The sequence below is a fragment of the Barbus barbus genome (assembly GCF_936440315.1).
Source record: "Barbus barbus genome assembly, chromosome: 26".
NCBI classification, from domain to species: Eukaryota; Metazoa; Chordata; class Actinopteri; order Cypriniformes; family Cyprinidae; genus Barbus; species Barbus barbus.
Window position 1 is genome coordinate 11018700 of NC_136754.1, and position 12848 is coordinate 11031547.

Consider the following 12848-nt stretch of genomic DNA (forward strand, 5'->3'; position numbering starts at 1 on the left):
AGAGCACAGAGTAACATTTGCAATGATATATGTAAAGTTCAACAATCATAAAAGAATAATAAGCTATTCATTGTGGAAGGGACATGGTGAAATCATTTCAAATGAAAATCTCACCTTGGAAAGAAATGCTGATATCTTCGGAGTGGAAAGACAGTAATAAATAATTTATAGGCCTTTATTTGGTTACACAGCCTGCAACGGTGTGTAAAAAATAAATAAATAAAATCACTTCACAGTCAAACTCAGATTTTGTTTATTTTGAATATTTTATTAATGTGTAGAAAATGTATTAAAAAGGAACTATACAGCACATTTTAAGTTAAACTAGAGCTAATTTGATGTTACAATAATATCCAAGGTTATCCGACAGTGTGGTTAGCGAGTTAGGGACAAATGTCTCAAAGACCGTTCTTTTGCACACATCACCTGCTTCATTAGTGTTCATGCTAAACACATTTTCCAAGAGACATAGAGGTAAAGGACAAGCAGTCGAACATTTTTGCTGCTCCATAACATCCTCTTTGGGCAAAATGTAGGGAATTTTTACAATATCAAAATGAAATTAAATAAACATATATGAGAGTGGTAAAATGACCTAGTTGCCTTTATAACACAGAGTTAGAGTTCCAGGTGTTGTTTGTAACATGTTTTTAAGTGTGTTCCCATGGTGGATAAGGAACCATAAGTGGTTTGGTGGATGGGAGGCATGAATGAACGAAGGGGACTTGAAGTGCCCCCACCATATACTGAGTCAATGAATAATGAAGGAAAATCTGCTGTCCCTCTCTGTTGAGAAGCTCTCAATCAGTCAACACAACACTAAAATCTCTATTCCTCTTTCAGAAACCACTACAGAAGGGCTGCTTCACTGTGAACCCACAAACAATTAGTATTCTGACAGAAACGGTTAGAAAACAGAAGAAGGAACACATATTTCCACCCATGTTTTCTACAGAACAGTAACTGGAGAAAATGATGCCTTCTGGTGCAAGCAAAATGTAAGTATTTTTCAGTGTTAAATGCAATTAGCTTGAGCTTATTAAGAATTTACTTGGTTTCTAGTTCCCATCCCAGCTGTTGCTACACTCTCTAATCTTACCCCTCAAAAAGGAAAGAAAAAAATAGAAGCAAAGGAAAAGCATAGAAACTCTTTGAAGACATCATAGTGCCGTCTCTCAGAAGAGGCTCATTAGGAGATTTGCCACTATGCGAAACAGGTGTTGTGAGAAGCAGAACTCCGGAGAACTGAAGAATATTTGTCTACAGCCTTACAGAAATGGGTAAAGCATACAGATATATTAAAGAAGAAAAATCTGAATTATTATCTTGCTGAGGTAAAAGTTACATTGCATGAGGAAGGTTTAGAAAAATATGACATGGTCGCACTCGTTCACGAATCTTTCAATCACTGTACAAAATACACTGAGGCCATGTTAAACTACAGATTGAAATAATATACTCTTGTCAGGTACAAAAAGGTAAAAGAAGAAAGGCTATGTTCTAAGTTGCACTAGCAGTTGCATTGTTTTTTTGACCTATTGTGTGTACGTCAGGTCTTGAAAGCTCAGGCCTGACTGCTTGTCAGCAGGTGTCTGTCCAACTCCATTTTACAATGAATATGCATGAAAGTAACAGAAGATCTATGAAAAGAACCCTTCAGATGGTCTTCACTCTGCATGTACCACTGCTGTACAAAGCACTACAATTCTCCTGCACTCACTTATGAGTTGCTATTAATCTAGAGGATTTACCAAGACACAGATGGACAGCATTATTCTTTCAAGTCTACAGGAACAAAACACTCAAAAGCATGGAGTATGAGACAACTATGTAAAAATTCTCCATATGAGTTTTTCATATGTACATATCAGTGCTCTCAGGACAGTCTATAACTAAAAAAAAAAAAAAACCTGTAAAATTGTTACTTATTAGCCTTGCACAAAATTGTAAAATTAAAAATTAAATCAATGGGGCAAATTATATGACTGAAAATCATGTGACCGTTCTTTTTTTTCCATTTCAATCTGTTTTGACCCAGATACTGAATAATTCTTTGGTTTCTGAGGTTTCAATAATTATAATAATAATAATAATAACATTTTGTGTTCTGTATCATCTTTTCCAGAAAATCCAACATTTGGAACTTCATCGACTGCAACGCTTCAACAGTACAATGGCCAATTGTTAATGTTTAAGTTTAAATATGAGAAATATGAAAATACAGTTACAATAAAACAAATATTGTTGGCTTCAGGGTACAGTAAATGCAAAATGTAACACTGTAATGGGTCACATGAACATGAATCAAAACTGACCAAAAATCATTCAGTTACTTTTTTAAAGGTATTTCTCATGAGTTATAAAAATAGAAGCATCTCATTTTAACGGGCATTCATTTTCTTCTAAAATCTTTTATCTCAAAGGGAGAAATGATCTTGTCTTCACTTAATAATGAGGTTCTTTCCACAAGCCTCATACTGTAAACGTGCTAAAAATACCAAACCCTACCTAGTTTTCAGTCTCCCAGAATCGAACAAATAGCATTAAACATATAGAAAGTCACCGAACCTCAAGGTTTACAATTTACATCAGACATTCGTCAAAGGGATTTTGTCATTCGAAGATTTAAATAAGTTACGTCGCTCCTTCTGTCCTCCTCGCCCTATTTAAAAATAGAAACAGCTAGTAGGACGGTAGATTAATGGGTGGACCTCCTCCGCTTGCCACTGATGCTGCGGTAGTTGAAAGGTCTCATCTTCATCTCCACAAAAGGGATGGAAAACTCATGGCCTTTCCAGTGATACCAGTTTATACCCTGCCGAAGTCAAACGCATAATGTCAATACACAAACAGTTATTTATCTATGATTTCATTAGCATTTGTACAGTAGGTATTCATACATGAAGTGTGGTTCTAGCACAGATACATTGTCATATGTGACCCTGGACCACAAAACAAGTCATAATGGTCATTTGTTTTTTTAAATTGAGATTTATATCAACTGAATAAATAAAAAAAGCTGAATAAATAAGTTTCCCATTGATATATGGTTTGTATAGGAAAATATTTGGCCAAGATACAACTATTTGAAAATCTGGAATCTGAGGGTGCAAAAAAATCTAAATATTGAGAAAATTGCCTTTAAAATTGTCCAAATTAAGACCTTAGCAATGCCTATTACTAATCAAAAATGAAGTTTTGATATATTTACGGTAGGAAATGTACAAAATATCTTCATGGAACATGATCTTTGCTTAATATCTTAATGATTTTTGGCATTAAAGAAAAATCTATAATTTTGACCCATACAATTTATTGTTGACTATTGCTACAAATATACCTGTGCTACTTATGATTGGTTTTGTGGTCCAGGGTCACATATGTATAGATAGACACAGAGACATACAATATCAAAATATGAATTTGTTTTAGCATCTTAAATGTAAAACCTTTACATTCGTACAACTTAAGAAGCACATAAATATTTACAAATTCTATGTGGTTCAAAGAATATTGAATTTGAGGGATAGACAGATATTAAAATCCTAGCCAGTACTGATAAGCCAATAATTATTTGCATTTTATAGCCGATAACTCATAAAAATTCAACACTAAAAATAAACAAATAAATAAATAAATCACTTGTTTTAAACAATGTATTAATAATTTTGAGATTTAACAATGTTATTAAATTCTAAGTGTTTTTAAAGATTAACTTTAAGTGACAGTTGATGAAAGCAAAGGTAATCTAAATGTAAAAATATTGAAATATATAAAATCCAGCAACTGATATACAGAATTGTACAACCTTAATGAATCCATATGTAAAATTTTATGGAATTTCTAATAAATTAAATCATGGTAGGCTACAATGAAACAGTTTTGTCAATTTCGGTTTTGTCAGAAAAGTTTGAAAGGGGTCATGACATGAGAAATCAAATTTGCCTTGATCTTTTGGCATATAATAGGTCTTTGTACCATTAAAACATCCTGCAAAGTTTCATAGCTTAAACATCCTCTTGATTATAAGCAAATCATTTATTTAATCAAGCTCCAAAAGTGGTTTTGGATCTTGCGGGTGCCACCCAGGAGCAGTTGTTTGCAAAAACACTGCCTTTAGAGCAAGACATCGATGGATAGTCATTTTCTCACCATAGGCCCCGCCAACTGGCGTTCAGTCGCTTAACGGCGTGACACTTGATTACGCTGAATGCGAGTGTTTTCGTGTCGAAAGCAAATAGAAATTACAATCACTGCCGCTATCTTGTCTACAATGAATACAGTATACAGATGCGCGTTCAATTTCTGACACAGTCCACACACTTGAGTCTGTTGTCAATAGGACAATGATTGATCAGAGCATTTTGTTTTGGAAATGAGGCACAGTGTCATGGAGATTTCACAAAGAAACATTTGTTGAAAGATGAAGCTGTACTAGATCTGACTGCAGCTGCATCACAAACTGTAAGTACATGATTTCATAATGCTTTATCTGGAAACTACTGTTTTATTTTGATCATGTTGTCAAAACACTCACATGCAATAGTGAGGGGGCGGGGCATTGATACCATTTCCTCTGCAATGACATTAGCCAATCATAGCAGTGGCCAATTACTGGCAAGCCATAAAGCACATGCCCCTTAAAAACAGGCCATTTTAGACAGAGATTCAGAATGAGGGTTACAAATAATAATTTCTCCTCATATTTGTTTTTTTTGCAAAATGTTTTTTATTTACATCATAAGTAAACCTCAAGGAACATATTAAAATAATAAAACAATCTATTTCATGACCTCTTTAAAGATTTGTACAATTTCTAGATAAGCTATGCATAAGTAAAATATTTGTAGATGCTGTCAGTATGTTGATAATTTCAGTATCTATCAAAATGCATAAAAGCATATGTGTAATATTTATGTAGAAAATTGCTCAGCAATTCAGTGTTATTGCCACTGAAATACTGCACAAAGAACACCTCTCAAAAGAATATTTTTCTTGTAAAAACCTTTATTAGTTTTCAGAGGGTTAACCTCCGCTTCTATGAAAAAATACCACTGATACCAATGGGAAATATGACCTTATCGGTTATAATAAGCTACACCAACCCCCTAAAGCTTGTGAGAAAGCTGAAATGAAAGCAGACAGTGAGAAAACAGGACATGACACAATGCAACTGAGCAAGGATGGATCTAGAATATTTTTACCATTGGCCTGTGACTCTCACATATTTAGCTTTATTTGCTTTCAGTTAACTTCAAAATGCTTCTGCATGTTTCCTGTCTTTTTAACGCCTGCCCTTGCAAACAAAACCACAAACAATGAGTCACAAAGCACAAAGGCCCTGTAAGTGTAAGATCAATTCACTGACTTAAGATAGTAATCAAGGTAATAAGTTCCTATGAGATTTTTCTTGTGTAGGCAGGTTTTGCCTGTATACTGTACAGGCGGTGGAAACAACCCTTGTTTTGAGGTGTTAAGGCCACATTAGCAAAATTTCAGGGGCAAAAAAAGGTCAATTGTCTGTCATCAAGAGTTTAGTGATCTTTGAACCACAGCTCACACAGAAGCCACTTTCAAACCAAGCAGCTTTGTGTTTGTCAAACAATGGCAAATCTTGAACTTGTTGTTAAAAAAGCATGGGAAACTTTTTCCCTCACTTGATATTCCCAATCGCTAAGATTCCAATTGAAACAACTGGATTTCACTCGGCACAGTTTGCAGAACATCGATAAATGTGACCGAACCAGACATTTCAGTCCAGTGTTTAAGACTACCTGGCTTACCTGACTATGTCTGGACTCTCCGTATTTGCCGTTAAGGTTGGCCCGGTGACAGTTTTTGTACCACCAGGCTCCTTTGTAGGACAGTGCACAGTTGGTGACAGCGATATCATTGTCCTTGTCCTTGGTAGAGAAAGGTCTGCTCTGGTGGTAGCTTAGAGAGTCACCTGAAGTAAAAAGAGAATATAATTACAACTAATAGGCTTAAATATCCAAGGCCACTCTGAAGAGATCATCTCTGGGGTGTTTTAAATGATTGAATGAATCAAAAACAAGTTATTTCCTTTCAGTATATGTAAAATGAATGCCCAAATGTCCTCCGGCCGCACCTGCGGTGCCATTATACTCTCCTATCCGCAGTTTGTAGAGGCTCTTGGAATCTCCAATGGAAAACCTGTCATAGTTGGCATATACAGACTCCTGGCCGTCTTTCATGTCAATGCGGAGCTCATAACGACCTTGAGCTGCAATCTTCTGAATGTTGTCCAAGCCTGCATGGAAAAATGGAAAAAAAACATGTTCCAAACTATCTCATCCCTGTATTCCACTCTTAACATGTGAAAATGTTGCCTTCAAATACTGTATGGCTCTCACTGATAAGAGCCTATAATTTAATATAAAAGCAGTCCTCCTGTTTGGTGGTCCATCTCACTTTCTCTGACTCTTATATGTTGTGAAGATAAGGAGCAAAAGACTGCAGATAAACAGTCTGTTTATTGAAGATAATCAAATTTTCTGACTGTGCAGTGGAGAAACATCCTGTCTGGCTAAAGACACAATCACTTTTTGATAGCGTAGATGTCTCTTGATAATAGAACTCCATCTGTTTCGTGAGTATCTACAAGCATGTGCCGTAACTCTGAACTGTAACTAAGCCCTTAAACTCACCTCAGGATTTAATGCCACAGAATGAACCAAGGAAGCAGAAAGGTGATGAACTGTAACGGTTAGGGGAAGAGATCTGAATTACCAGACATGTGCAAAGAGCATCTTTAAAGGCAGCCATCGTTGTAATGAGATTAGTTTAAAAAAACAAAACAAAACAAAAAACTCATTAAATAGCAGCATGCACACCATTTTTTTTACTGACCCAATCAGTACAATCTCAGCAAGAGACTGTGTTTTTACTTGATTAAAATCAGCCAGGCATTACACTGCATGATATCCAAAATATTACAGAATCATATCACTTTCATCAACATTTTGGGCTAAGTACGTCACATTTTTATTATCCCACTAGCATTGTTTTAAGCATTAACCTAACCTAACCTAAAATTTCATTAGATTTATGCTTAAAACAGGAATAAACTAATTTCCAAAGGAGTAATAATAAAAAATAAAGTAAAAATTAAAAAGTCATTGTATATGATGGATAAAAAAAAAGAATGAGCAAAACCAAAACATCACGTCAAAAAAATAAAATAAAATAAAATAATTCATTCATTAAAAATAAAAATAACAAACAAGCATATTAAGGTATTCAAGGTATTCTCTGAAAATTATTTTCTTTTTCTTACACAACTTTGCTTCTCAGGTAAATGTGCTGCATCAGTGCATTTTTTTTTTTTTTGACTGTAAAACAAGACAAAGCTAATGAGTTTTTTTTTTTTTTTTTTCTCGGTGCAATGGGGAACAAAATGAACATTTTAAACCATTTTATCACACTGGTTAATGAAGAACAGGCTGTATGCTTCTTATTATAGCATAATTTTGGAGCAGAAACTGAAAATATACATAAAATTAGTTCTGTGTCCTCTGAGGAAAAACACAAATTTTCAAATGCGTTGCAAAGAAAATACTATATATTTTTTTAATCAGCTGCACTGCACTGAAATCTCCTGGAATAGACTACTGGAGTCTATTACTTTTCGCCGAATGACTTTGCGCCTTCTTCCATAACATCATATCTCTATAGCACTGTCCCATCTACATGGTTGATCTTCGGCTCCATTACCAAAATATACCATTGAGGAGCAACTGAGTGTCATGACCAGGTGAGGAATTATAAGGAAACCCGCAGGGACCATGCAGAAGTGAGAAGCACCATAGGAAAGCAGACATGCTCTCTACTTTGAATGCTTGAATGGAGCAGGGCAGCAAAGTTTGTGTCTGCCGGGTTGTGTGATTGATGAACAGAGAGTGTTTGTAGGGGATGTAGGTCAGTAAACGTTTTGCAGATAAATAAGAAATGTGTGCAGTACATGCTACTGCTATGTAAAAAAAAGAAAAAGATTCTCAGTAATTCAATACACGAGGGGCGAATTTTGAAAGTTCAGGGGCCACAATGACTGATTTCTTTAGGGTTGTGAATAACATTTCTTTTTGTAATTCATGTATAGTAACAATTTACGTACACTATGTGTGATATGTGGTATATAAGCATCAAGGTATTTATATTTAAATCTGGTATTACTGTACACTGCCATTCAAAAGTTTGGGGTCAGAAAGGTTTTTTAATGTTTTTGAAGGAAGTCTCTTATCCTCACCGAGACTGAATTTGATCAGCATTTAGTATCTTACATGAACCTTCAGAAATCATTCTAAAATGCCGATTTGGTGCTCAAGAAACACTTATTATTATTGTCAATGGTGAAAATGGCTGTGCTGCTTAATATTTTTGTGTAAGCCATTTTTATTTTTTATTTGATTAACAGAAAGTTCAAAATCAATGTTTAAGTATAAATCTTTTATTACATTATAAATGTCTTCACTGTCACTTTTGATCAATTAAATTCACCCCTGCTGAATAAAAGTATTAATTTCTTTTAAATAAGTAAAAAAAATAAAAATAAAATATATATATATATATATATATATTTATAATAACCCCAAATATTAAATAGTATATCAAAATATAGTTATATTTTTCAGGAAATTCAACCCACAAATAGCAGAAAAATAAAATAGCCTATTTTAATTTTATATGAAACTTGATGGGCACAAATGCAATAAAGATTTTTTTCCAGAAATGAACGATAAGACTGGCACTATTACAAAACAGCTTCACATTACAAAACATGTTGAAAAGCCAAAGACACAACAATAAGTTGTGATACCATAAAGGCCAGAAAACACCTGCAGTTATATCATGTTTCCACCAAACACAAGCGGAGCGTCACACTGTGGTAAAACTAAAAATATAACAAGCTCTCATCTGTGATGCAGTCTATGCAGAATAGATTATTTTCAGCTCTGGTTTTTTTAAATAACACTGTGGTATAACTGTGAAATTTCTACTGACCATACAACCCTGCTAATTATTACTAAGGTAAGAAGGCATACTAGTGATTGTTGTAGGTGTGTTTACCACAACCTCTACTCCAACATAATAGCCATTAAGTGATTTCATTTTTGTAGTTATGTACAGTATGAGTATATAGTATGTGAAGAAGACGCTCTTCAATGCAGAACTGCCACAGAGAGTATTTACTTTCGGCTCATGAGCTGAAATTTTTCAAATGAACTCCTTCCACACTAAATATAGTTATACTTATTATCCAGGCATAAATGTCTGCAGAGGCATCATTTGTAGTGTTTACTTTTTATCTGTAATTGACACAGTGCTTTGAAATCCATGGCGAGAACAAATGCTATTTTTCCCTGATTTTTAATGAATATAATTATAGCTTTCTAATAAGATTTATGCATCAGGGATAAAAAGGAAAAGGGGCTCTATTGTTTTATATCAAATTAGATTTTGATGAAAATAATTACTGGATCATTTAAATAGAATCTGAAAGCTTAGAGTCACCATAACAGACTGAGGGGTCCGGGAAGCACAGAGCCCATACAAACACAAGACACCATATGCGGGAGGGCACACAGAGAATTTCAAAGGATGGTGATTTGATGCAGCCTCTCACAGCGCTAGAAGACTTTGTGCCATCTTCATATTTATTCAGAGCAGCACCATGCTGTCTCTCATTTGAAAGTGTGATCTGTATAATGCAAGTTAATAGGCGAGTTAAACAGTGTCCCTGAAGCAAGTTAGGGTTAAGTACTCGTCTAAAGCTATAGTGGTTTTTCAAAATGAATATCTAATATTTAAATGAAAAGAAAAAACCTTCTCATTGCTAGTCAAGAGCACTCATCACTGAGTTACATTTCCAGGACTGAAGCTTAAATAAAACTCAGACATTTGCGACAAAGTGCTGACCAAATTTAGATCAGCCTGAAGAGATTAATGGGGCCTTAACTGACTATATTTTTAATGGGTCATCACGTAGCAGCTTTTTTTCCAGACAGCTCTAACTGCTTTGTCTATAATTCAAGCGTATTTCATGTCTTCTCACCGAGCCAGAATTCATCCTCCAGGTTGCCAAAGCCGATCTTGTAGTCACTCCACTTCCTGGAGAAATCAGTCAAACCGTTCTGACGTCGCTGGAACACCTGAAACACAATCAGCAGAGGAACAGCTGCCCCAAAAACTCTATGTCAATTAAATATAATGCATTTAGGGCAATATGGAACACATGAATGGCAATTGATCCCAACAGTATCATTTTACTTTGGGATGATGACATCTGCAATAGAGGCAGCTGTGTCGATGGCCATGACCAGTAAAAAGCTTGTTTAAAAGACCAGAATGGGCAATCGCCAGAATATGGTGTGCTTCAAATACTGGTCTCTGGTGTGGGATGCAGGCAGGGTCCAAAATTTACACTTGTTACGATTATAGTTTTTTTGCCAATTTGCCACTAACTTTATTAGGAAAAGCAAACTTATGAAAACTTATGGTTTAAGTTGAATAGTAAAATCGATAGTCTGACTTTTGCTGATGCAAGTAGCGTATGTCTACTGAAGAAAGAAAGTTTTTTGCTCAGTGGAAACATTTATTATGAAAAAGTTTTTTTTCCCCCCCAGACCTCCATGTGGTTTCAAAGAGTGCCAGAGACTGGCTCATCTTGTTTGTAAAAAAATGTTTAAATAAAAAATAATAAGAAATGCGTAAATAAATAATGTAAAAAAATGTAGTGATAATAAAAATAATTATTTATAAAAATGGCTAAATAATCATTGTCATAGCTATAATGATATATTTTTCAATATAATTAATAACTTTAATAACTAATAATTATATTAATATAATTAATTTCAGTTTTTATATTTTACATTACTACAGTTTTTTGGACAGTAAGATATTTTTATGGCTGGTAAATTTTGAACAGGTTATGCCAGCACTGAAAAAGAACAGCTTGTCTTTTCAACAGGAGCCAGTCCTATAATGTGGCATTGTGGGATTTTGTGTAAATCATACATTGTGCCAGACATTCAGTACAATACAGACAGACTCAGATGTCAGATCTCTCACTCACTATCCAGCCGCCTCCATCGGTGGTCATGTCGCAGTAAACCTGCACACCTTGGCTGAGGTCTCTGTTGATGTAGATGGTGTATATTCCACTCAGCGTCTCTCCGTTCAGGAGGTGTTGTGCACAGTTCTGTGGCGTGGGAAACAATCGGTTTCCTGAGGAGGAAAAGGGTTGAGAAACATCCAAAACAACAGAGCAAAAGAAAGCGAGGGGCCACTGGGAGGTTAATGAGTGGTGATTTGCATCGCTGCCATGACAATGGAGTGCGAATTTGTTGATGTTATGAAACACTATCTTTGGAAGTAGGGTCCTTGAAAACACAAGGTAGTAAATGAGGGATGCACACAGATGCCTTGAAGGTGTCGCTACTGATTTGTACTTGATGATGTTGATGGGCCGATAGTGTGAATTTGCACCTAATGAGGTGCGTGAACCCGATCTGAAGTCTACAGGAGATGTGGAAGATTTGCACCTGTTGTGAAAGATGTAGAAACAATGGCGCTGGTCTCTAATCCTCTGGCGGCTTGCAGTCTCACAGTATATTCGGTGGTCTCCGCCAGCCCCTCGAGACGGATCCATGTGTCTTCGGCATCTAAAATCAGCTCCTAAAACGCAATCAAACACAGTCTACTGATCTGCAGGCACGCAGAGGCATTAGTACATTACCTCTGTTCAAACACCGTAGACCAAATCTAAACAAAGAACTGCTCAGTGGCAGAGCGGGTTTGTGGAAAACATACCAAGAGATAGTACAAAGAACAGAAGCTCTTTGCATTGTGGGTAGGAAATATATTCCTCAAACACAAACAGAAAACAGATCACAATTACTTTAAGAACTGACAAATTGCTGTGATCCCAAGATGCTTACTGTTGGGTACTACATACAATACTGCTTTTCCTCCTTGCATTTTTCAACAATATGATTGACAGCTCTAAAGCCCAGGATGGGGGAGGAAGAGTCTTATCAGGCCCTGGTGCTGCTGAGGAGAGACGGCATTTCTATTTTGGTCTTCGGCTCATGACAGTTCACTTCCCCGCTTTTGTTTTTAAAAAAAATCACTTTTATCAAACTAATCTGCCATGTGCCTTTTCAGACTTTTTACCCCGAGGATTCACTAGGGACCCGAATGGATGTTGCCACACGTGACCCAGCCTTGAGGTGTATGCAATATGAAACGTTTGATTCAATATTCATCCTTTTCCAGGAAAAGTTACACATTTTAAGTAATGTGTATGTGAATTATGCAGCACAGCAGTGTTTTAATGAAGTCGCATCAGGGTTGCTCAGTATGCACAGGATATTGAACAGGTAATTGTTATTGGGAAGCTGCTGTCTGTAGCAGAGTGGGACTCATTTTTATGTTCTCCTCTTGATTCTTTCACAATCCTGAATCTGAAATATGGGTTGAGGCAACTTATAGTGGATGCAGACACTGTATTATTTTCAGCATTCCAAGTCTTCGAAAAAATCCCAAATTGTCTGTTGTCAAAACTCTCAGCATTAGATGCCAAGCTGGCTCTAATGGAAAGAGAAAGCTTTTATGTCGCATCAGCAGGGTTTATATCATCTGTGCACCACTGACACCCACTGGACGGATACAAACAGTGGGCTACTAGGTCAAAGCATTCAGTGTTGCATTGATTGTGCGTGTCTGTTTGTAACAACATAAATCTAAAGAATACAATCCATAACCAATTGAGTTTTCCCATCAGGCTGGTTAAATAAAGATGTACAAAACCGATTATAGGACAGTGA

At 35.8% G+C, this 12848-nt stretch overlaps 1 protein-coding gene across 1 annotated transcript in view; it reads right to left on the reverse strand.

Moving 5' to 3' along the window:
• Window positions 1-260: 260 nt before the first annotated feature.
• The window catches only part of LOC306846554 (tenascin-R-like), a 45152-nt gene continuing 32564 nt past the window's right edge, over window positions 261-12848 (reverse strand). Inside the window, exons 16-21 of the mRNA XM_079380011.1 lie at window positions 11565-11697; window positions 11096-11247; window positions 10073-10169; window positions 6110-6271; window positions 5784-5947; window positions 261-2815 (exon numbers count right to left, since the gene is read on the reverse strand). Coding sequence (XP_079236137.1) covers window positions 2699-2815; window positions 5784-5947; window positions 6110-6271; window positions 10073-10169; window positions 11096-11247; window positions 11565-11697 — 825 coding nt within the window. The 3' untranslated portion in view covers window positions 261-2698. The remainder of the gene's footprint in view (window positions 2816-5783; window positions 5948-6109; window positions 6272-10072; window positions 10170-11095; window positions 11248-11564; window positions 11698-12848) is intronic.